Genomic DNA, 27,475 nt, shown 5'->3' with positions numbered 1-27,475 from the left:
ATTTGGGGTCAACCAGGCGAATAGCCATTTAGAATGACTTTTAATCTATTTAGTATACATTTTTTCCAGAGTGTAGATAGGAAACTGATGCAATAAGGCTGGTATACACCTCACAGACCTAACCTCAATTATATTTTTTCATGTAAATTGAAAATTTTCGCTACATTTTTATACTATTTCAGAGGAGTCCCCATTTGTTTCTATATGACCAAACTAAAGTGTGATGCTTATAGTCGCACATTTTAGTTGTATCGTATCGAAACATGACGAAAATCCTCAGAAAAAGTAATTTTCGTTGCGATGCATGCCGGACGCAACCGCCATCATGGCGATCAAAATGGACTTGACAGTTTGAAGCAAAGTTTCTTACACATATTAAAAGAATAAAAGACATTACACAGCGACTGTGCATGTCTTACACATAATTTTCACACAGATTGCTATTCTCTCGTGTCATCATCGTCATGTGTGAAAATTATTCATGCGATGTGTAATTTACTTTAAGCGTGCAAAGCGGTGAATGCTTCATACTTTTGTTCACAGTGAAAGAGCTCGCGATAATGTTGTCAAAAAATGTTTGTTTTGTTTGGTGTTGTGCTGACTGCTGAGGTGTTGTGCACACATTCCGTTCGAGAACGTTGTAACGAGAGGTTGCAAAAATCTTTTGGTGCGAGTTTAAGAGTGGTGATAAAAATAGTTTGGAAGTTTTTTGGTCGTTTAATAAAACCTAGCTAGTAAATACGAATAAAAGGCCTAGTGAATTAATCAGAAGAATATATAGAGAAGAGAGAAATCAAAAGTGTGATCAGCGGTTTTTCGGCGTTTCAAGATGGCGGAAGGAGGCGGAGGCGGTAAGCCTCCGGATCCGGGAACAAAGAAGAAAAACAAAATGGAGGAAAATGCTCACAAACACGCAACGACAAGCGACGGAATACATGGAAATGGAACAACGGTGCAGCAGAAGTATCTGTACACGAAAAGTGACCATGGACCGTATCGTGTTTATGTGGAATTGACGGACAAGACAAACAAAATTAACAAGTTCACACTGGGAGCATGGTTAAGGAAGCTGGACAAATATCGACGAAGCGTGACGGAGATGAAATATCTCGGCAGGAATAAAATTATCGTTTTTATGAGCTTTATGACAGCGGCAAATGCAATGGTGGACGATGAAAATCTACTGGAAGCAGGATACAAGGCGTACATCCCACGGCATCTTGTGTGCATATCAGGTGTATTAGCAGGAATCCCAACGGACATCACGGAAGACGAAATCCTAAACGACATTGAAAGTCCAGCTCCGGTGATGAGTGTATTTCGACTATCTCGTTTCGTGGATGGATTGAGACAACCAAGCAACAGAGTGAGTGTGACATTTCGATCAAAAACCCTACCAGAAAAAGTGAGAGTGCTTGGATCATCGTGCAAAATTAATCCATTCATTCGAAAAGTGGAGTTTTGCATAAACTGCCACAGGTTCAACCACAAAGCAATCAACTGCAAGGGACGGAAAAGGTGTGAAAAATGCGCAAAAATACATTCACCTGAGGACGAGTTTTTCCGAAACTGCAACGAGGAGATCAAATGTTTCCACTGCAGGTCAAGCAGTCATCAGACAACGGACCCAAACTGCCCCGAACGTATGCGACAAGCAAGCATCAACGCGATGATGGCCAAGAAGTGTATCACGTACGTGGAAGCTAGGGAACTGGTGGCACCAGTACCAGTGCATAATTCGTATGACTTACTGGCGAATTATTCAGAATTCCCAGTGATCAAGGAAAGCTACGCAAAAACAACAGCAGGAAGATACACAAAGAGAGCAATGGAAGCAAGAGATGAAAGCACAACGGTAAACAAGGCAACAGTCAGCAAAGTTACACCGGTGGAAAGCAATGAAAGCACAACTGGAAAAAGAATGCGGATTGAACGACGGCCAGGTACAAGCCAGAACAACGGAACCGGATTGAAGAACACAGAAGCAGTAACCGAGAAAGAAAAGTGGGAAACAGCGTTAGCCGAAGCGTATAAGAAAGCCGAAGACGGTGCCAACCGGAATGCAATGACAAATGCCGTGAGCTTCTACTCAGCTCTCATGCAAATCCCTGAAATAACAGAGCTTGGTCGCGAAAAATCAAAGATATATCGAAAAAGTTTTTAAAATTGATGATTATATAATGTAAATGCAGTTCAACTTTTATAAAAAATATTTTTTTTTTCTCTTCACAGCAATCACTGATAAACTGGACTTTGTGCAATGCAATATACAAAGTGTTGCGAAAAACAAAGACGAACTGCAACGTACATTGTTGGACAAAAGCTATGCCGCCGCATTTTTATCCGAAACATGGACTCAAACATCTTTAGAAGGTACTAATAAATATAATATAACCGGGTATAATAAGTTTTTAAAATCAAGAAACGATAACTATGGAGGAAGTGCAATATACCTTAGACAAGATTTAGCATATGTAGAAATAGACACTCCACCTACCTCTGAATTTATACAGTTAGTCATGGTTAGGTTGATTTGCTTGGATTTGGTCATGGTGTCAGTATATATCGCTCCACAAATCCCAAATAATTTACTAGAAACTGATTTGAAATCTATTTTCCATTGTTTAGCGAACTTTACTAAAGTAGTGATAGGAGGGGATTTTAATGCTCATTCCTCAGTCTGGGGTAATGACTACCAAGACTCGAAAGGAGAAATTATATTGGATATTATAAATAACAGCAACATGATACTATTAAATGATCAATCTAAAACATTCGTTCCCATTCAGTTAAATAGAAAAGCCACAGCAATAGACCTAACCTTATGTACTGCCAATATTCACAATTCATTGATTTGGAAAACATTACAACACAGTATTGGAAGTCATCATTTATTAATAGAATTCTCTTTTCAACGCGATACTCAAATATCTAGGCCCCGCTACTTTTATAACCACAAAAAAATTAGTCAGAAAGTAGGTCAAATCTCACCAGAAGAGTTTAACTCAATAGAAGAATTGCAAAAAATAGTTTTGGCCATTTTCGAAGAAAATAGAAAAATAAATAAGTTTACCCCAAAATACTGGTGGTCAATAGATGTTGAAAACGCTTGGCTCGAAAAAAATCAGGCACGATCAATTTTTAACAGAACATCTAGTGTGGAGAATTTGATTGATTTAAAAAAGAAACAGGCTGTTTTCAATAAACTGAAAAAAGAGTCAAAAACAGAAAACTTCAAAAAATTTGTTGAGGAAATTAACCCCCAAATGAGCTCGTCAGAATTGTGGCAGAAAATAAACAGATTAAGCGGAAAAAGCAAAAAAGCTCCAACTAATAACATTCTTTTTGAAAACGAGGACATGGCAAAAACATTTTTAAATAAGCATTTTGGCCATAACGACCCAATAAATTTAACAGACGATCAATTTACAATAAATTATAACATTTTAAGCTTAGAAAAGTTTAATGAAATTTTAAATAATAAGAAAAAGTCAAGCCCTGGGGAAGATAAAATTTCTTACGAATTACTCAAAAGTTTTAAAAATGGAACAAAAATCAATATAGTGAAACTTTTAAATGAAATTTGGAAAGATTGTTATTTACCCATGTCACTTAAAACAATAACAATAGTAGCTATTCCCAAACCAGGTAAAAACCAAAGCACAATAGATGGTAAACGCCCAATATCCTTAGTTCCCACTTTGACCAAAATTACTAATAGTGCCGTATTAGAGAAAATCCAAAGTCACATTTTCCAAAACAAAATAATACCTGAAACTTCATTTGGTTTTCGCAAAAATTCATCTACTATAACTTGTACAAATTTTTAGTAAATACAGTCAAACAAAATAAGAGGCAGAATTTCGTAACAGCTTGTATATTTCTAGACTTATCAAATGCATTCAATGCTGTAATCACAGACAAGCTTATCAATATCATGCAAAACTATTATTTTCCGGGAGAGCTTAGTTCGTGGGTTTCCCAATTCCTCAAAAACAGAAAAATAATATTCAATACGAAAAGTGGGAAGATTGAGAAATTCGTAAGCAATGGTTTACCCCAGGGTGACGTCCTCTCCCCAACTTTATTTAATATTTACACATCCAATCTGCACAATAATGAAGACACAGAAGTTGTACTAGTTCAATTTGCGGATGATTTTGGTATCATAGTAAGGGCTAGGAACATAGAAAACTTAAATAGTAGAATGCAAACAGTTGTTGATAATTTTTGCTTAAAAATGAGCGAGCTGAACTTTAAAATTAATCCTGAAAAAACTAAATTAATTTTATTCCAAAATTCTAATAATCTAATTAACATTACTATTGACAATATAAATATAGAAAATGTAAGAATACACACGTACTTAGGTTTAACTTTGGATAAATATTTGAGCTTTGGAGTTCACATAAAAAATACCAAGACAAAAGTTACTGATCGACTAAATATGATAAAAGTTTTGAACAACATGAAATTTGGAGCTCACCCACAAACTATGATCACTATTTACAAGTCAATTTTTAGAAGCATTATAGAATACGGAGCATCCGTCTTTAACAATAGTAAAAAAACAAACAAAAAAATTTTAGAAACAGTTAATAATACATGCTTGAGGAAAATAACAGGGTGTACTAAAACAACGCCATTAAATACTTTAATGGCTATTAGTGCACAACAACCTATACCACTAAGACATGAGTTTGTTGCATCTAAAGAAGTAGCTAGAATAGTTCATCAAAATAGTATAATAATGAAGCAATTTAATTCTCTACCCACGGATGTTGATACTGAAAAATTGACGTATATAGAAAATATATTTACTAAGTACAGACACATTTTTGAATTGATATCACCATGTATACCCATTAACATTAAGATTCAGGACAGGTTGTTAGAGATTTACCCCACATTAGACAATATTTGTTCATCCAAACGAAATACAAACCCCGTGCATTTGAAGCAGGCAGCACTATGTGTCATGAATGGTAAATTTAGAAATAGGCCTCAGTATTTACTGATGCATCTAAAGATCAGGCAAGTTGTGGAATCGGAATTTACGTAGAACATACTAAATCAAAACATTTTTATAAATTGCAAACTGAAACTAGTATAGCAACTGCTGAGTTAATTGCAATTAGCGAAGCACTTAACATTATAGAAGAACAAGAGATTCATTTTGCTGTTATTTATACTGATTCTAGAACCGCGTGTCAGATATTACAAGAAGCTTTAAATTCACTATCAGCACCCCAAATAGTCGTTGAAATTATAAAAAGGGCTATTCATTGGAAAACTACTCTTCAATGGATCCCCAGTCATGTGCAAATTTCAGGAAATGAAACCGCTGATACATTAGCTAAACATAGTCTAACAGATACTAAGACCAAGTCCAATCAAATATTGCTCAAAGATGCTTATTGGAAATTTAAAAATATTCTTATCACAAATAGTAGTAACTGGTATAAGGAATATGCACTTGAAAAGGGAAAGTATTTTTTCGAATTCCAAAATGAAATTCAGGCGGAGGCATGGTTTTTTAACAAACAATTATCGAACGAACAAACAAGACTGCTAAATAGACTAATATCGGGACATAATCTGTCGAACTATTGGAAAGCTAAAATGAAAATAATTCAAGATGAGAACTGTGACCTTTGTGACGAACCCGACACCAGTGACCACGTTATACTGCATTGCCTGAAGTACGGTCGAATCAGAGCCCAATATTCATTTGATTGCAAATATCATAAATTAATTGACTTGTTCAAGACAAAAAATCTTGATTTATTCATAGAAGTAACTAGTTTCCTAAAACACATAAAAGTTGAACTATAGTTAACGCGCAATCGATAAAAATAAAAGTATTGAAATATATCACTGTTATTAAGGGATTAGAGAGAGTCTGAAATATGGTCAAAACCTCGACCGAAACACGATCTACGTACGTGACACCATGGACTATATTGCCCTGTTGCTTTCCTCATTTCGTTTATGCATAAACGAAATGAGGAAAGCAACAGGGCAATATAGTCTTGGTAACTACGCCCTTACACTGCTGTCATCGGACTGACGGCAACAGAGAAGAAGAAGAAGAAGAAGAAGAAGAGGTGTTGTGCTAGATTTGTTTGGGATTCAATTTCTTCAAGTTTCTAGTAAAAGTGCATATTTCATAGTTTACAAAAGGAATAATAATCAAAGTGACGATGCCTGGCGATGATTTACATGAGCCGGAGACCCCGGCCACCCAGCGGCTAACTAATGACGATTTTCGGAAGCTGCTTATGACTCCCCGCGCCCCGGGTGGGTCAGCTCATGCCGTGGGGTCAGTTCGGGATGCCATGGCCAAATCTTCCGCCGCGTCGGCCACATCGGCGATGAAACCGCCGTCCTCCGAGCGGCACGAAGCCCGTCGAAAGAAGAAAAACTTCTACGCCCAGCTAAAGAAGCAGGAGGACAACAAGCTTGCTGAGCTGGCGGAGAAGTACCGTGACCGAGCTCGGGAGCGGCGCGATGGTGCCAATCCGGATTATCAAAACTTGGATCCCACCAGTTCTACCAGTGGCTACCGAGCGGTGGCTCCGGACATTAAATCCGGCCTGGATGCCGCCGAACGGCGTCGGCAGCAGATTCAGGAATCCAAATTCTTGGGCGGTGACATGGAGCACACTCACTTGGTCAAGGGTCTCGATTATGCACTGTTGCAGAAAGTGCGGAGTGAAATTGTAGCCAAGGAACAGGACCAGGAAGAGGAAATGGAAAAGCTGGCGGAAATACCGCCTGCTGAGCCGGCTCAGGTGAAGCAACCTGTGCAGGAAAAGGAACAGCCGAAGGGAGACGAGATAGAGTTTCGCACCGCGATGGGGAAAAATATTCACCGGATTCTGGAAATTCAAAGGTAGGTGGATTCTTACTTTCTAAATTTATTGTACGATAGTTGGAAAAATACGTGACGTGATATTAAAATTATGATTTAAATGCACACATTTATGATTTAAATGTACATATTAGATATGTTATACCGTCATCGGGGGTGACAATTAGCCTAGGGGTGGAATTGGGCCATCGCTCTTACTGATAGTCCGCAGGTCAGATAACCAGAACGTCCCAAAAGGTCTCTTGTAATTTGGATTTTTCCCTTCAGCTATATTTAATCCATTCTACTACAGTCAATTCACATTTATTTATTCCGCTTATTACCTATACAAAGTGGGCCAAGATCGCCATGTGGGGCAAGACAACCAAAGTTAATTATGACTTGGTTAACAATAGTGTTAAAGGGCTATACAACTGAAAAATGCGCTTTGACAACCTCACTTGTTCTTGAAAATATTATTTTAACATGATTTAGTGGAAATTCGAATTTTCTTATATTTTTATAGTTCCATAATTTAAGGTTTGAAGCCAAAATCACCCATTTTTCAGCATAAATTGATATTTACCAAGGCTTATATATAAACATAGCCTACCTACATTAATAATTTGAGGGAATTTACAGTAATTATGATCGATAGGAGATAAATCTTTGGATGTATTTCGACTTGTGCCGGTATTGCCAACTGTATTAGGGAACAACGCATCTCCAGGATTAAGATTCACCTAACCCTAAAAATGCATTTCATAAATCAATTTAAGTTTGTATGGCCTTTTATGTCGAAAAATAGCTCGTCGAGCATTATTCTCATGAATTAAACGAAATTAAAACAAAAACATTGTACGCCATTTGAATGAATGGTGGGCAGGCGTATTAGGCTTCTCTTCAGTCCCCTGGTGTCCATTGTCCATGTTGCACTATATGATAAATATAATAAGCATCATAAAAACACTTCATTTAAAACCTGTTTATAAGCTACTGAAACGTCATTAACCAATGTTTATGAATACATATGTCAAAGACAGGTCATCATAAAAGTTTTTCATTGACCAAATCAGCAGAATTCGAAGGAGCTCCACTGATTTATCTAGCTTTGGGTGGCGATCTTGCCCCACTTTCCCCTACATGCATTATTTATCCTACATTAGCTTTTTCGTGTTTATTTACCACTATCATGCTTTGCTTTGATGAAGCATTATTTATTATTAATAATTAATACATATCAATTGCCTCTAGCAGTTAAGATTTTTCCACTGTTGTGTTTCTAACTTAAACCAAATGTTTCCACCTTATGTTTCCACCTATTATCCACCAAATGTTTCTAACTTAAACCAAACTTATTAAGTTGATAACCTAAGTATTGCTAAGGGTACAAAGTACAAGGGTAGAAGATTGCAACGATTTTTGCCTTAAATTAGAAATTATTTTATTAGACATTTTGTTGCAGCATCTCATTATTTAAAAAAAACAATGTTGGTAGTTCATTGGTTTGCTAACTGATGGGCTAACCAATGTTTTGAATTGCTCTTTCAAAAACAATCGAAATATACAATAGTACACAAATAGTTTGCCAATTGGGCGAATCTAATAAAATGCAAATAACCCAAGTTATAATAATTCAGTTTTAATAATTTATATTTCACACTAAAAAACATATTTATAATTTTCTTTCAAAATTATTCATTTGTTAAAGACGAGAAGTTATTTTATTCAAACAACTAAATAAGTCAGTCTTATTCTATGACAACAATTTTAATACAGTTAGCAGGATTTGCATATTTTGGGGGATTTGAGATTTTAGTATCACTAAATTCTATTATAAAAACTGAGTTTTTCAAAAATAATTTCAAGGTTTCATGAAATTTTGGTGCACTTGAGGTACTTTAGACTAAGTTCGTACTTGATTTTAAACTTCAAAATTAAATAAACAACTAAACTTCTTCTACTTGCGAAAGTAAAATACAGGTTTACCTCGATTATATGGACTTCGATTATATGGACTTTTTACCTCGATTATATGGACATTTTTTCAGCTTAATTTTTTTTGGGTTTTGGGGTTTTAAAAAGATGTTGAATATTGCAAGTCATATTTTGCATTGTTTCTATATTTATTATGGTACATTGGGGCAAATAAAGGCCCGTAAGGCATGTTGTGATGTTATATATGGAGATGCACTCTGAGTCATATGTTCGATTGACTTGATTGATTTACCATTTTCGCGTTGGAAAATTTCATTGTATATAATGATAAATATACAATTCTATAATCTGCAATAGCCACGGCCTCGTCCTTACAACAAGGTGGCGAAAAATAATGCGTATTTTTGGTGATCTATGCCATACGAAAACGTGAAGTGAATTGTCAGACTGACAGTATGCGGAGCAAGTGATAACATGAGATTGTTAGATCTTTGCTTCCAAGTTTTTTACTGCTTTTGGTGCATGGAATTAAGTATAGAAGGACGGATGATGCATTAACATCCAGAAAATCGGACCCACTGAGACTGACTCTTCGAGCAGTCTTTATATTTAAATAAATGTTGTCAAATATCCTGGTAATCACATTTGTTCAGCACAAGGCTTAAGAATTATACTGACGTTCAACGGTAGGAAAAGAAATTGAATATCTTTAGAATGTTCTTGTTAACAGTTCTTAAATCAAGGTGTAGGTGCACTGTGCGATTGACCTTTCCCGTCAACAATTTTTATCCGCTCAATCGATTCTTCAATTTTTTGAGGACAACTTTCCCAAAGAACCCATACTTTTTGACGCCATACTTTTTGACGAATAGTGCTGGTTTCCAAGCTTGACCTAACATTCGCCCGATTTTGAATTAAAATAAGGCCAATTCCAATTCTTCAAACGTGCGGCACTTTTCCGATTTTTTTTATTCTAAAATATGAGTTCTGTGAAAAAGTTGAACTTAAATAAGTCAAAGAATTGACTGAGACAATAAAACGAGATACATTTTTTGGCGGGAAATGTCAATTGGTTCTTGTAAAAATGACACTGATACGTGGATAGAGCCCCTTATTTACATTGATTTAAATTCTTTTTAAGAATATCAATCAAACGCAACTTGTTGCAAGGAGATCTTTTAAAGATAAGTGTCAGAAAAGTGAGACTGTTTCTACGCGATTTTTGCATAAACAAATGCATTTTGGCCATATCTTCTGAGCCCATAGTCCAATCCAGCCAATTTTAAATAGGAGACAAAAGGACAAAATTTTCCATCGTTTTCAATTTGTTGCGATCAAATCAAAAGAGGACAAGTGCCAGTCCTTCTATATAAAGCCAGTTTTTGAATCTAACATGTACCTTTTTCGACCACTCAGTGTTTGCTTTGTTGCTGAAACAGGAAGGCACTGTAGATAGAATTCGTGAATAAGTATATTAGTGTGCTCACATTGAGCTGGGCGAAGTCTTCATTACTAACGTAATCTTACAAACTAGCGGCTGGAAAAAACGTTACGTTCTTATAGAAAATCATAATTTACTGAGTTATCATAAAATGAGCCCAAACATGCGGATTAGACTGTAAGGCGTAATATATGGATATTTTCTTTCAACTCTTAAGACTTATTTCATCGTGTAACACAAATTCCGAGAAAAAAAAATTTGCTTCGATTATATGGAAAATTCGATTATATGGACTTTTTTGCATCGAAAAAGTCCATATAATCGAGGTATACCTGTAAATTGTTCATTCGATAAAACTTTGATCTTTTTCGTCATAACCGCAATACTTTTCGGTCTGCAACAATAACGATGTTGATTTGGCTCATAAGTTGACAGATCGATTGCCTCAGATGGCTGCTCTCGTATATGCTCTGAATGTAGGATCAACCAGTTATTTACTGCGAAGTTTCTAAGCAAAGTTACGATTTTTGCATTCGTATATCATGAGCCTAACACGATGCTGCATTTATTCTGGCACCGGGAATCGAACCCAGCCACCCTCAGCATGGTCTTGCCACAGACAAACAGACGTAACACTAGATAAATTACAATCGACTATGACTTCAACGATCAATTTGAATTTGGTTTATTGTACGTTTCACAACTAGAGGCGCTAGCGTCGTAATCCTTCGAGTTTGACATTTCACTCAAGCGCCTACTGGTGACAATGTCATACGAAACATTGTTTCGTTTCGTATAACATGCTCGCATGGATTTTGACGTAGAACTACGTCTGTTTTTTCTATAATGGGGTACACTTTACGGTTGCAAAACATCAAAAAACGTCACGAAAATATGATAGACTTTGATCACAGACAAACAGACGTAACAGCTAGAACAATTTGTTTCAAAATCCATTGCCCAGTTATTTTACCACCACCTAACGTGCATGTTGTACGAAACAAAGTTTAGTACGACAATGTCAACAGAAGGCGCTAGCACAGACAAACAGACATAACACTCGTCGAATTTCCATCGTTCACTGATTTACTGGTCGATTCAAATAATTATTAGTTGGCCAATCAGACACTCGTGGCGCGCGCATCGGATTTGCTGGAGTTTGACGTTTGCTCACTAGCGCCATCTGATTCGTGATTTGCCCAACTAACTGAAATCAACAGATGTCGTTAGTGTTTGAATGACGATGAATTTAATGAGTGAATGTTCAATGTGTTATGTCTGTTTGTCTGTGGCGCTAGTGTAAGATGTCAAATACAAAGGTATACGATGCGCGCGCCCCTGGATGTGAAACTCGCAAGCAGTTGAATTTAAAACGACCGTTGAGCTAATGGTCGATGGGAATTTTCTCAGTGTTACGTCTGTTTGTCTGTGCTTTGATCGTTAATATCTCAGCCGTTTCTCGATGGATTATCAATTTTCTTGGACCATTCGATCAAGGAAGAATCAACGCTTCATACACGATGTACAATGAAGTAGTTTTTCGTCGTTTTTTACACAAATTGCTTTTTATGCGATTTTTCCCCTCAAATTTCGGGATTTACACGGTTTATTCAGACATATTTTTGAATTTGCGCGTTTTTTTACGTTGATTTAATTTACGCCATATTCTGACCGTCATAACATAAACACAGACAAACAGACGTAATAGCTAGAACAATTTGTTTCAAAATCCATCGCCCAATTATTCTACCACCACCTTACGTGAATGTTGCACGAAACAAAGTTTAGTACGTCAATGTCAACAGAAGGCGCTAGTGTGAGATGTCAAATACAAAGGTATACGATGCGCACGCCCCTGGATGTGAAACTCTCAAGCAGTTGAATTTAAAACGACCGTTGAGCTCATGGTCGATGGGAATTTCCTCAGTGTTACGTCTGTTTGTCTGTGACATAAATATAACACCGACTTCAGTGTGTTGCAATTTTGAAAAGTTAAGCAAGAAATCATGTGCAGTATAGCACTACATCCCAGCTTGGAACTCGGCTTGTTTTTTTTAACTTAGTATCCTTTTTTTTTTGCCGCTTGAGAACAATTTATGTTCAATCAAAGGTAATTGCCTATTTCCGGGGATTAAACCACCCGACTTGGACGTTAATTTACAATGTTATGAAAACTCATATGTGAATATGTACGTTATGTGGAAGATATTGATTTGGAAAATGTATTGGAGGTAACCACTTTCCCTTCGATGGGACTCGAACCCATGACCCTACAGTACGCTAGACTGGTGCTTTAACCAACTAAGCTACGAAGGACCTCCGTCGGCCTTCGCAACCTAGCGGCTACGTACATATATTCACGTACATATTCACATATGAGTTTTCATAACATTGTAAATTAACGTTCAAGTCGGGTGGTTTAATCCCCGGAAATAGGCAATTACCTTTGATTGAACTGAACTTGAGTTGCGTGCTCTTGCCTACGCAATGCGGTCGGGTCTGAGCTTGACGACCGACTGGCAAATAGCTTACACAACCTCACTTGATCAGTACCGTTGCTGATGAAGAATGTGTATAGCCGCCAGACATTCTAAATACTCACGCTCCTCTAATGTGGACGTGTACAATACACATGTGGAAGTATTGGCTTGAGAAATGGATTGCGAGTGATTTGACTATGCGTCCAATTTGGGAATCTCGAGCTCGTTCAGTAGCCGCTAGGTTGCGAAGGCCGACGGAGGTCCTTCGTAGCTTAGTTGGTTAAAGCACCAGTCTAGCGTACTGTAGGGTCATGGGTTCGAGTCCCATCGAAGGGAAAGTGGTTACCTTACTATGTCTGAAACTTGATTATGCATATGTACAACATGTGATAGATTTAGTTCGGAAAAGGTATTGGAGGGTAACCGCCCCTTCGGTGGGGTTTGATCCCACGACCCCAGTTCGCATGACAGGTGCTTTCCCTACTAAGCTACGAAGGACCTCCGTCGTCCACCGCAGCTTAGCGGGTACTGATGAAACCAAATTCCCAGCACCAGGTACCAGCCGATCTCTCGCAATACATTTTCAGAACTAACTCTCTCAAATGTATTTTTGTACACATCATGTCAACCAAGTAGGATGAGTATTTAGTATTGTCCGGCTCCTACACACTTGCTTCATCAGCAACGGCGCTCAATGAAGTAGGGTTGTGTGAGGTTGTGCCAGTTTGGTCGTCAGATCCCAACACGACCACACAAGCGAAGAGAGATCGCCACTCGAGATCAGTACATTCAAAGTTAATTGCCTATATGCCGGGTACATCCTACTTGGTTGACATGATGTGTACAAAAATACATTTGAGAGAGTTAGTTCTGAAAATGTATTGCGAGAGATCGGCTGGTACCTGGTGCTGGGAATTTGGTTTCATCAGTACCCGCTAAGCTGCGGTGGACGACGGAGGTCCTTCGTAGCTTAGTAGGGAAAGCACCTGTCATGCGAACTGGGGTCGTGGGATCAAACCCCACCGAAGGGGCGGTTACCCTCCAATACCTTTTCCGAACTAAATCTATCACATGTTGTACATATGCATAATCAAGTTTCAGACATAGTAATTAATTTCCACTCCGGGTGGCTTAATACCCGGCATATAGGCAATTAACTTTGAATGTACTGAAGTGGTTACCTCCAATACATTTTCCAAATCAATATCTTCCACATAACGTACATATTCACATATGAGTTTTCAGAACAATTTATATTTTCTTGGATTTTTTTTGCCAAACTTCTCAAGTCTCAAGGATCAAGTCTCCTCATAGTGTGGCAACAAATCAAAATCCAATTATCCGGAAAATTTATTTTTATTTATTTATTTATTTATTTCGTCAACCGACGTAGACATATACAATATACATGTTTTTCTTTATTTTCTTAATGCTATAAAAACGGTATTATAGTGTATAAAAATAAAAATAGTTTGGTTAAGTAGTGTTTAATTTTGGGATTTAATGTAAATTTAGATGTGTAGGTTTCGAATTGTGACAAAATATTTTTTTAGGTTCTGCCGAGACATTGTAAAGTCAATAGTTTCGCAGTGTTGATTATAGATGGCCATCATCTGTTTGAGAGGTCCGAATTTTGCATAATTTGTACGGCAGTGATTAATTAAAAATGTATGTCGATGACGCAATTGTCGAGATGGTGTGTAGAAATTTAATTTCGATAAAATGTTTGTTGAATCAATACGCTGCGAAACTATATCGTTAATAAATGAAACCATTGCAGTTTCACGACGCTCTTTCAAAGATTGAATGTTTATAAGCTTGCAGCGTGCCTCATATGATGGAAGTGGGAATGTTGTCCAACCTAATTTACGAAGAGCAAATAATAGGAATTGTTTTTGTACTGATTCTAATCTTTCTTCGTGTGCTTTTGAAAATGGAGACCATACAATGCTGCAATATTCCAGTATCGACCTTACATAAGCAATATATAATGTTTTGATTGTGTATGGGTCATGAAAGTTATAGCAGAAACGTTTTATAAAACCCATCATATTATTTGCTTTATGAATAATGGTGTTGTAATGGTCGATGAACGTTAGTTTGGAGTCCAAGATAATTCCTAAATCCCTAACTCTATCGCATTTCTCTACAACCTGGTTTCCTAATGTAATTGAGAGATTTGATGCTGTTCTTTTTCTGCTGAATGATGTAAGGTTACATTTTTTTTATTGCAGCATTCGTAGAATGTGCATATTTCGTTCTGGAATAAGTTGAGGTCATTTTATTCCCTATTTCCAAAAAGAGCTTCATGTCATCTGCATAGATTAACACTTTAAGTTTGTCAAGAATGAAGGAAATGTCGTTTACATATATTATGAATAATAGAGGCCCCTAATGAGTGCCCTGGGGGACACCGGAAGTGGCTTGAATGGGTTTTGATCTATTGTTGTTAAATTTTATAATCAATTGGCGATCAGCTAAGTAGGATTCAAGCCATTTGAGTAATCCCGGCTCAATTCCAGTTTTTTTTCAATTTGAATAGAAGCATGGGTATATCTATGCGATCAAATGCTTTACTGAAGTCAGTATAAAGAGCTTCTACATGGTTTCCTTTATCCATTGCATTCAGGGTATAGTTAACAAATTCAAGAAGATTAGTTGAACTTGAACGCCCTTTAAAGAAGCCATGCTGTGCGTCTGTTATTCGGTTTTTTACTTGTGGCCTCAAAAAGTTTTGGAATGCAAGAGATAATGGCTATTCCACGATAATTACGTATGTCTGATTTTTCTCCAGATTTGAAAATGGGTATCAAAAATGAGTTTTTCCATTTATTTGGGAATTTTCCTGATTCTAGTAACATATTAAATAGCCAAAATAATGGAGTGGTTAGTTCCACTGCTAGGGTTTTCATAAATATAGGAGGGATTCCATCAGGACCAGGACCTTTCGAAGCATCTAAACTACGTAGGGCCTGCAAAATGTCATGGACATGAAGTTTTTCAAGCGAGTTTCAAGCGACCAAAATGGTATTGGTGAAAAATTGACTGTTTTTGATATCCCATTTTGATTGAATGCATTTAGATCATTTAACCGATTCAATACGGATGGGTCATATATGACCCAAGACGAAAATCAGTTATCGAAAATCAGTTTTAAGAGATAGAGCCTTGCTTTCTTCAGCAAAAATGTTTAAAATTAACTGTTCCATCCAGGAAAAATATTGTCCAGGTCAGGTTATGGTCACTAGGATAATCTAGAGCATCCAAACTATCTTTGAGTTCTAATTTTGATCTTCTAAGGAATCAACACCATTTTTTACCACATTCTGATTAAATAATTGAAATTGAAATGCTTTATGATAATATCCCGCACCTGTCCAGTAGTATAACAGATCTTTTTCAATACCTAAGATACTGCAAACAGTTCTTGAACTCAGATCTTAATATTCAAATAGGTCAACAAAAAGATCTACGATGTCCCCACTATTTTTATGAGTTTTGACAGCTCCACGGTTCTTCATTACACTATTACAGACACACCACAGAATTCGTTCGGCATCTACGGCACTCCAAACTATCCTTGAGTACAGATCCTAATATTCAAATCGATCAACATGCAGATCTTTGATGTCCCCACTAGTTTTATAGGTTGGAATAGCTCCGCGATACCTCGTAACACCATTACAGGCACACCAGAGTTCGTTCGATATCTACGGCACTCCAAACTTTCCTTGAGTACAGGTCTTAATATTCAAATCGATCAACATAGAGATCCTCGATGTCCCCACTAGTTCTATGAGGTGGAATAGCTCCGCGATACCTCGTAACACCATTACAGGCACACCAGAGTTCGTTCAACATCTATGGCACTCCAAACTATCCTTGAGTACAGGTCTTAATATTCAAATCGATCAACATGAAGATCTTCGATGTCCCCACTAGTTTTATGAGTTGAAATAGCTCCACGGGATTTCGTGACACCATTATAGACACATCACAGAATTCGTTTGACATCTACGACACTCCAAACTGTCTTTGAGCGCAGATCCTAATATTCAAAACTATCAACATGAAGATCTCCGATGTCTAAACTATTTTTACGAGATGGAGTAGCTCCACGGAACTTCGGTACACAGTAAAATATACACCACAGAATTCGTTGAACATGTACGACACTGCAAACTCCAAACAAGCTCAGATCCCTATTTACAAATCGATCAACTAGAAGATCTTTGATGTCCCACTATTTTTATGAGTTGGAATAGCTCCATGAGACTTCATTACACCATTATAAATACATAGCAGAATTCGTTGAACATCTTTTATACTCCAAACTATCCATGAGTACAGATCAGAATATTCAAAACGATCAACATAGAGATCTTCGATGTCTCAATTATTTTTATGAGTTGTAATAGCTCCACGGGATTTGGTTACACTATTAGAGACACGCCACAGAATTCGCTCGACATCTACGACACTCCAAACTGTCTTTGAGCTCAGATCCCAATATTAAAATCGATCAACACGAAGATCTTTGAGGTCTCCACTATTTCTATGAGTGGAAATAGCTCCACGGGACTTCGATACACCATTATAGATACATTACAGAACTCGTTGAACATCGACGACACTCCAAACTGTCCATGAGTACAGATCTCAATACTCAAATCGATCAACATGAAGATCTACGTCATCCCATCTATTTTTATGAGTTGGAATAGCTCTACTGGACTTCGTTACACCATTATAGACACATTGTAGAATTCGTTGAACATGTACGACAATATAAATTGTCCATGAGTTCAATTCTTTATATTCAAATCGATCAACAAGAAGATGTATGATGGTCTAGCATGAATTTACCGCCAAAAAATTGTATAGTGAAGGACATCTAGGGAAGATCGATATAGTACGTACAATTACTATTTTCAACACCCCTCTCCCCTTCGCCACTTCTTGTAATGAACCTCTAGTTTTTTTTATTATTCGTCACGCACTTTGTGAATAACCACCTTACACAAATTTCATCAATAATGAGAGCATTTCTCGAAAAAAATACAATGACCTGTTACCTGTTAGTCTACTAAATATTTTTTCGATGAAGAAGATTATTATTGAGAAACTTAACTATTGATTCCTTTTGGTACACTGCTTTCAAAAAGTTTACTCCTAGTGTGCTGCATGTTTGCAGCAGTGCACCAGAGCTTAACATGTCGATTCGAAAGTTTTACTGAAACGCCTTCTGTTGACGATCTCGCAGAATCACATCAAATGGTTGCAGACGAACTGAGAGAGAGATTTTTTTAGCAACATGATTTAGCTATTACATTTAATTTTTTTTTTCCAATTTCGCTTATTTGGTAGGCTCAGGCGTGTATAACACTTTACGGAGCCACGTTTCTTTGAGATATGTACAATCGACATAATCTTATTATTAAATTAGTAAGAGAGGGAAATAAGCCAACGTACTCGTGGTGACTCGAGGTTAGGTTCACAATGTTTAAGGATGGACGGGGATTAGGATTCGGTAATCAGGGAATCATCATAATCAAGGAATTTCAGCAGCTCATCCGGTCATTTGGCGTCGGACACGATGTGGTGTGTCGTCGTGCTCGAAGAATGGTTCGAATGGGAGCATCTTCCGGACGGCCAGAGCTACGGCGCTCTATGGGACAGAAAGACAGAGACAAAACAAAAAAAAACTTTGAAAGAAAAGCAAAAAAAAAACAAAAGTATTAGACTTTTATGTCAGAGGAACAAAGAAAACTATAAATGGCTTGCATATAGACCACATCACGATCCCCCAAAACACCTCTTATCTCCTGGAAGGGTTGTTTACCTCGGGCCACTAGGGTATCCAATAATTGCTCTCTGGAGACGTCGTTTTCCGAGCAGAACCAAACTACGTGATCGATGTCATCATAACCGGCTCCGCACCTACATAAGTTGCTATCGACAAGGTTTATTCTGTACAGATGTGCGTTTAGTGAATAGTGATTAGACATAAGTCTCGACATCACGCGAATGAAGCCTCGACTTAAGTCCTCACCTCTGAACCACGCTCGCCCAGAAACTTTTGGAACTATAGAAAATAGCCACCGTCCAAGTTCGTTTTTTGTCCAATTCCTTTGCAAACTCTGAAGAATACTCTGACTGACTAATGGGAAAAACTCGTTGCTCGAGAATTGTCTATCATAAACCTCACCTTCCTGTGCGCCCACCTTTGCCAGCAAGTTTGCCTTCTCATTGCCGTAGATTGAGCAGTGAGAAGGGACCCAAACAAAGGTAATCTTGAATAATCTTTCGACCAAAACACGCATCTGCTCTCTTACGCTTGTAAGAAAGTAAGATGCGTGCTTAACAGGTTTCATCGCCTGAGTGCCTCGATAGAACTAAGACTATCCGAGAAGATGAAATAATGGTCTACGGGCTGATTGGAAGCGAAGTTAATTGCTGCCAGCTCAGCAACATAAACCGAACACGGTTCCTGAAGTTTTCGGAAGGTGGTTGAAGTTACATTGAAAACACCGAAGCCAGTGGATCCGTTAATGCGAGAACCATCAGTGAAATATCTGTTGTTGCAATTGACATGTTCATATTTTTCAGAAAAAATGGAGGGAATTGAAAGATTTCGAAGATGATCTGGTATTCCTTGAATAGCATGTTTCATGGACAGATCGTATTCAATTGAGAAACTGTCATTGGTGAAGTCAACTCGAGGGGGAGTATAACATGGAAGACAAAGATCTGACGATATGTAGTTGAGATAAACTCTTAAGAATCTTGACTTATGAACCAGTTCAAGCATATTATCGAAGTTGTGTAAGACAAGTGTGTTATTTGTTCCACATTTGATTAGTATTCTTAATGAGAGCTCCCAGTAACGGTGCTTTAAAGGAGTGACTCCAGCAAGCACCTCCAGGCTCATGTTATGCGTTGAATGCATACAGCCAAGGGCAATACGCAAACAACGATATTGAATTCGTTCCAATTTAATAAGGTGGCAATCAGCTGCTGAGAGGAAGCAGAAGGAGCCGTACTCTAAAACAGAGAGAATAATCGTTCTATAGAGTTTGATGAGGTCTTCCGGGTGAACACCCCACCATGTTCCGGAGATAGAACGTAGAAAATGGATCCTTTTCCGGCATTTCTCTATCAAATACTCAATATGAAGTCTCCAGGTGCATTTAGAATCAAACACGACCCCAAGGTATTTAGAAGATAAAGATTGGTTGATGTCATCATTCAACAGCTTTAGTTTCAGTTGAGCAGGGTACCGCTTCTTAGTAAACACAACCAACTGAGTTTTTTGCGGTGAAAACTCGATCCCCAAATGTCTGGCCCAAACAGTCAGATTATCTAGGGTACTTTGCAATGGTCCTTGCAAGACAGCTGCACTTGGACCTCTTAGAGAGACCACGGCATCATCTGCAAGTTGTCTGAGCGTGCATTGTCCTTCCAAACAATTGTCAATATCTTTTACATAGAAACTATAGAGAAAGGGACTTAAACATGAACCTTGGGGAAGACCCATGTAGCTATTTCTGGAAGTTGTCAGAGTGCCGAGTGTAAAATTCATTTGTTTTTCTGACAACAAATTGTACAATAAATTATTCAAAATAACGGGCAATCCATTACTGTGCAGATTGTCTGACAGCACTTTTATGGAAACTGAATCAAAAGCGCCCTTAATATCCAAGAATACTGAAGCCAATTGCTCCTTGTGCGCAAAGGCCAGCTGTATATCTGAAGAAAGCAACGCTAGACAATCGTTTGTTCCTTTACCTTTACGAAATCCAAACTGAGTATTTGAGAGTAATGCATTTTGTTCAACCCAATGGTCGATTCTTGAAAGGATCATTTTTCCAATAATTTTCTCATGCATGAAAGCATGGCAATCGGTCGGTAGGAATTGTAATCAGACGCTGGTTTCCCAGGCTTTTGAATAGCTATTACTTTGACCTGTCGCCATTCTGGTGGTACGATGTTGTACTCCATGAAACAGTTGTACAGGTCAAGTAACCGTCTTTTTGCGATATCTGGGAGATTTTTAAGAAGGTTGAATTTGATGTTATCGCATCCCGGAGCAGAGTTATTCGATGAAATAAGAGACATAGAAAGTTCCAGCATTGAGAATGGCCCATCCAAAGAACCGGGATCAGTGACTGATTCTCGAAATAGCGGTTCTGCTGGTACGGAATCTGGACAGTCCTTTTTTGCGAAATTGAATATCCATCGATTGGAGTATTCTTCACTCTCGTTGGTGGAAACGCGGTTCCGCATGTTGCGGGCCGTTTTCCAAAGTGTTGTCATTGAGGTTTCTCGCGATAGTCCCTCGACAAAACGTCGCCAGTAGCTACGTTTTTTTGCATTGAGAAGATTTTTGAGCTTTCTTTCGAGCCTCAAATACTCTTCAAAAAGCTCGGACCTTCCGTGTTTACGGAAGGCCTTGAAGGCATCAGATTTCTCAGAATACAACTTAGTACATTCATCATCCCATCCAGGAGGGGCTGGTCTTCTTATGACAGATGTACTTGGAACGCGTCGTTTCTGAGCTTCCAGTGCGCTTTTATGAATCAATTCGGTAAGGAATCGATACTCATCCAGTGGCGGAAGAATATCAGTTGATTCAATACCAATTTTTACCGCCGATGCAAATTTTTGCCAGTCAATGTTCTTCGTGAGATCGAAAGGAACATTAACTGGCTCAGATTCTTGATAGCCACTTTTAATGGTGGTAGCTATCGGCATATGGTCACTACCGTGGGGATCTTGGATAACCTTCCACGTGCAATCTAACGATAGTGAATTTGAACATAAAGACAGATCAATACGGCTTTGTTGACCATTTGGTCCTATTCGAGTTACTTCACCAGTGTTCGAAATATTCAAATTGAAATCGTCACACAAATCATAGAAAATAGGCGCTCTATAATCGTCATACGTTTCGCCCCATCCAATACCATGTGCGTTCATATCACCCAATATCAATACTGGAGATGATAGAAGGGAGACTGCGCTCCACAAATGTCGACGATCAGACCGCATCGTGCTTTCGTGCTGTGCGGTTCTTTCTCTCTTTGCGGAAGGAAGTTTTTAATACTACCCGAAGCTATATTAATTTCAACGGTGCTTCTTAGCGCTATTTGTACCCACTGATCCCGTTACGATCTTTGCAAGGACCCGTGCCTTCGTTTTACGTTGGACCCGTTTGCGGAAGTAAAATTCCGACAAGCGGTGGTAATCCTGCAGGGACACCGTTCTGGGAAAAACCTCTTAGAAGGTCACGTCTCCACGCTCAGCCATGAGCATTAATAAAAACAAGAGGTAGGGGGAGTCTCTGAATTCTCCACTTCCTTCAAAGAAACAAGGTTTCAAGACCGTCCTGCCTATGCGCGGAAGAAATAGAAGGAAGCTGGAGAATTCAGATATTCCTTCTAACTCTAATATCGGAAATAATTCTTCTCCAATCGAACTGAGCAATCAGTTCGATTTGATTAATGATGAAATTGAGCAAATCGAATATACCTCTAGCCCAGGTGATTCGATTCATGCGAAAAAGCAAAGGATTCCGCCAATTGTGGTATCTGTTGCCGTGTTTTCTGGCTTTCGGAATGAAATCTTAAGTAACCTTCAGGGGATCAAGGTTTCATTTCAGATTGCTAGGAAGGGTGACTGCCGCGTTTTGCCGGGATCCTTTGACGATCGCAAACGTCTTCTTCAGTATTTAACTGAGAAGCGCCATAAATTCTTCACATACGACGACAAAACTGAGCGATTGTTCAAAGTCGTCTTGAAAGGTCTCCCCAGTGATGATAAATCACTGGATGAGATTAAAATTGAAATTTCTCAATTACTTGGATTTTCACCAGTCCAAGTAATTAAGATAAAAAAGAAATCCCACTCTGGTACTTCCCAGAGGGGCATTTCTCAAGAATTTTATTTAGTTCATTTTAACAAAAGTGAACTAAATAATATGAAAAGTTTGGAAAAGGCCTGTATTATGTCTCATGTCCGTGTTACATGGGAACATTTCCGCAGGCCTGGGGGAAATTTCCAAAACCCCACCCAATGCCGTAAGTGCCAAAAGTGGGGTCATGGAACCAAACATTGTCACATGGATGCTAAATGCATGATTTGTGGTGGAACCTCTCACGCCAAGGACGCATGTCCTGTGAGAGAAGATTCCAATAAATTTTAATGTGCAAATTGTGGGGGCAATCATAAATCCAATTTCTGGGAATGCCCTTCACGCAAAAAAGTTTTGAATTCCCGTGCAAAATTGATGACGGGAAATTCCAATCGGATCCCAGATTCGACGGGTAGAAATTTTCCAAACGCTCAAATTTCGAAACCGGTTACCGGTCGAGCAATTCATACCCACCACAATTCACAAACAAATTTTGCCGCTCGTCAACGGGTAGCAAGCACTTCAGTAAATTCAAATTTTTCGAATGTACCTACATATGCAAACATCGCTGCTGGTAGACAAAATTTCTCTTCTCAAAATGAGGTTTATACCCATGTCCCAACGAAAAATAACGGTCATGTTGCCGATTCAGGTAGCATGACTGCTTCCGATTTTGATTTTTTAACTGAACAATTGCATCACATGAGGGGCCGTTCAAAAATTACGTCCAAGGTTTGAGGGGGGGAGGGGGGTCAGAGTTTTGTGACAGTTTGTGACAGGGGGAGGGAGGGGGGTTCGTCTTATGTGACGTCCGTCCACAAGAAAAAAATACTGAAAGCATTTTAGAAACAACTTGCATTTTAAAAACATTCAAACTGTTAGTAAGGGACATAACTCACTATGTTATTGTGAAAATAGTGTACGAAAAAGATAAACCACAGTAATCGCTAAAATATAAATGAGACATGTACGTACAGGGGGAGGGGGGGTCAATTATTTGTGACAGGAGGGGGGGAGGGGGGTTGAAAATGCCGAAAAACGATGGACGTAATTTTTGAACGATCCCTGATTGATGCAATGTTCAAAGCAAATACCATTCCTGAAGCTGTTCAGGTTGGTATAAAGTACACACAAAACATTGTTATCGGACTTCGTTTTAATGGATCTAAATAATTGTGTGAAAGTTCTAAATTGGAATGCCCGCTCTCTAAAGGGTAAGGAAGATGAATTATTCAACTTCCTAACAGTTCATAATGTGCATATTGCCATTATAACAGAAACTTATTTAAAGCCCGGACTCTCCATTAAAAGAGATCCAAATTATGTTATCTACAGAAATGATCGTCTTGACAGCGCCTGTGGTGGGGTCGCCATTGTCATTAATAGACGTATCAAACATAAATTATTTTCTTCGTTTGAAACCAAAGTTTTTGAAACCTTGGGAGTTTCTGTTGAAACAAATTTTGGTCAATTTTCCTTCATTGCAGCCTATTTGCCTTTTCAATGCAATGGGCAGCAAAAGAATTTGTTGAAAGCTGATCTTCAAATTCTGACTCGCAACAAATCAAAATTCTTCGTAATTGGTGATTTCAATGCCAAACACCGTTCATGGAATAATGCTCAAAGCAATTCCAACGGCAAAATTTTATTTGAAGATTGTTCTGCGGGATATTATACTATTAAATATCCCAATGGCCCTACTTGTTTTTCTTCCAGTCGAAATCCTTCTACAATTGATTTAGTTTTAACGGATTCAAGTCAGCTGTGTGGCCAATTGGTAACTCATGCTGACTTTGACTCTGATAACCTTCCTGTGACATTTGAAATCTCACAAGAAGCCATTTATAATCCAATCAGCTCTACTTTTAATTATCATAGAGCTGATTGGGATTTATATAAAACATATATCGATATGAATTTTGATATTAATATTCCTTTGGATACCAAAAGTGATATTGACAATGCGCTCGTATCTTTGACAAATTTAATTGTCGAAGCCAGAGGCATTGCAATTCCTAAATGTGAAATTAAATCCAACTCCATTATTATTGACGACGATCTTCAGCTACTGATCCGTCTTAAAAATGTGAGGCGAAGGCAATACCAGAGAACTCGCGATGCCGCGTTGAAAGTTATTTGGCGAGATTTGCAAAATGAAATTAAAAAACGTTTTGCTATTCTGAGAAATACCAACTTTGAGAATAATGTCTCGAAGTTGGATCCCAGTTCGAAACCCTTTTGGAAATTAACGAAAATTCTTAAAAAACCTCTAAAGCCAATTCCAGCGCTTAAAGAGGGAAATAAAATTTTATTAACAAATGGCGAAAAGGCTCAAAAATTGCTCAGCAGTTCGAGAGTGCCCATAATTTTAGTCTAGGTCTCACTAGTCCAATTGAGGATCAGTTTCCACGGAGCTTCGAAGACATTCGCAACGAAGATAATGTTTTAGACCCTTCGTAGGGAACTAATGTGGATGAAGGGAGATCTATTACTAAAAATTTAAAAATATGAAAGCTCCGGGTGATGGTATATTTTCTACATACTTATCAAAAAACTTCCTGAGAGCTCTTTATCCCTTTTGGTTAATTTATTTAACAAATGTTTTCAATTGGCATACTTCCCAGATAAATGGAAAAACGCCAAAGTTGTTCCTATTTTGAAGCCGGACAAAAATCCAGCTGAGGCTTCTAGTTATCGCCCAATCAGTTTGCTTTCTTCAATAAGCAAACTGTTTGAAAAGATTATTTTAAATAGAATGATGGTTCATATTAATGACAATTCTATTTTTGCTGATGAGCAATTTGGTTTTCGCCATGGGCATTCAACCACTCATCAGTTATTAAGAGTTACGAACTTAATTCGGCTCAACAAATCTGAAGGATATTCGACTGGAGTTACTCTTCTTGATATAGAGAAAGCATTTGACAGTGTTTGGCATGAAGGTTTGATTGTAAAATTGATGAATTTTAATTTTCCTCTGTACATTATTAAACTGATCCAAAATTATTTATCAGATCGCTCACTGCAGGTAAACTATCAGAATTCTAAATCTGATAGATTACCTGTAAGAGCTGGTGTTCCCCAAGGCAGCATACTGGGACCCATTTTGTATAACATTTTTACTTCTGACTTACCTGATTTACCACCAGGGTGTCAAAAATCTTTGTTTGCAGATGACACAGGTCTCTCAGCCAAAGGGCGTAGCCTTCGTGTCATTTGTAGTAGATTGCAAAAAAGTTTGGATATTTTCTCCACTTACTTGCAAAAATGGAAAATTTCCCCAAATGCTTCCAAAACTCAGCTTATAATTTTCCCACATAAGCCGAGAGCTTCTTATTTGAAACCTTCTAGCAGACATATTGTCACTATGAATGGGGTTCCAATTAATTGATCTAGCGAAGCTAAATATTTAGGACTTCTGCTAGATCAAAAATTAACTTTTAAAAATCACATTGAAGGCCTTCAAGCCAAATGTAACAAATATATTAAGTGTCTATATCCACTTATAAACAGAAAATCAAAACTTTGTCTTAAGAACAAACTTTTGATTTACAAACAAATTTTTAGACCTGCCATGTTGTATGCTGTGCCAATATGGACTAGTTGCTGCAATACCAGAAAGAAGGCACTTCAGAGGATTCAAAATAAAATTCTGAAGTTACCTCCGTGGTATAGTACCAATGAACTTCATAGAATTTCTAATATTGAGACATTGCAACAAATGTCCAACAAAATAATTTCCAATTTTAGACAAAAATCGTTGCAATCTTCTATTGCAACGATTAACTCCTTGTACCCTTAGTATAAAATAGGTTAAGATTAGTTTAAGTTGAAAACATTGTAATTCCTACATGGTTCAATTCAACCAGAGGAAAATTCTAACTGCCAGAGGCAATTGAAATGTATTAATAATAACTAAAACTATAACATAGCAAATAAGGATGATAGTGTTAAGAAAACACGGAACACCTAGTCTAAGAGATGAATGCATGTATTAGATAATTAGCAAATAAATAAATAAAAAAAAAAAAATGTCGACGAGTAATAGAGGCATTTGGAGGAATGTACACTGAAGCTATGCAAAGGTCTTTATTCTTCACATTTACTTGGCATGCGACGATTTCTAAGCCGGGAACAGTCGGAATGGGAATTCTGTAGAAGGAGTAGCATTTTTGATCCCCAAAGAACGCCACCGTAATGATCATCCCGATCTTGGCGAATAATGTTAAAATCGTGGAAGTTGATTTCATCTTCAGAAGAAAGCCATGTTTTGCAGAGAGCAAATATATCGCAATCGGAATTGCGAATCAAAAACTTGAACACGTCCAATTTATTTTTTAGACTATGACAGTTCCACTGCAGCACAGTGATTGTATCTTGGGTATTGGCCGTATTATCCATCGAAAGATACAATTTCTGCAAGAAGGGGCCATGAAACAGTCAATTGCTTCAGATAACTTTCTACTGTTGGAATAAAGAGGTCAATGATTGGCCTCAATGAATCCGGAATATTGAAAAGATTCAAAAAGCGGTCCACGAGGTCCTTAAAGGATATCAATCCTCGCTTGGACGAGATTCTCTTTTCGGAAGAGCGAGTAGCATTTTCCTTTTCATTGATAATCCTAGCCGGATGTTTCTTAGGAACATCGGTTTTAGGCAATGGCGGGAATGTCTTAGAGCAGCAGGGATCTGCAGTGAAGACTGGTTGCTTCGGGATTTTAAATAATTACCTTCAGATTTTGGATGACTTTTGTTTTCTTTCGGCGCGATCCCGGGGAAGACGGTTGCTTCCTCTTTTCGGGCGCGTGTACCTCGAAGAATCATCCATGTCGGCTGCGTCAGAGTCCGAT

At 38.0% G+C, this 27,475-nt stretch overlaps 1 protein-coding gene across 1 annotated transcript in view; it reads left to right on the top strand.

Annotated features, from left to right (window-relative positions):
• The first annotated feature begins 509 nt into the window (after positions 1–509).
• Positions 510–27,475, top strand: part of LOC134228023 (protein Red) — a 78,645-nt gene continuing 51,679 nt past the window's right edge. Inside the window, exons 1-2 of the mRNA XM_062709787.1 lie at positions 510–609; positions 6,108–6,895. Coding sequence (XP_062565771.1) covers positions 6,204–6,895 — 692 coding nt within the window. The 5' untranslated portion in view covers positions 510–609; positions 6,108–6,203. The remainder of the gene's footprint in view (positions 610–6,107; positions 6,896–27,475) is intronic.

The sequence above is a fragment of the Armigeres subalbatus genome, chromosome 3 (assembly GCF_024139115.2).
Source record: "Armigeres subalbatus isolate Guangzhou_Male chromosome 3, GZ_Asu_2, whole genome shotgun sequence".
NCBI classification, from domain to species: domain Eukaryota; kingdom Metazoa; phylum Arthropoda; class Insecta; order Diptera; family Culicidae; genus Armigeres; species Armigeres subalbatus.
This window is presented reverse-complemented; position numbering and strand designations above follow the sequence as displayed.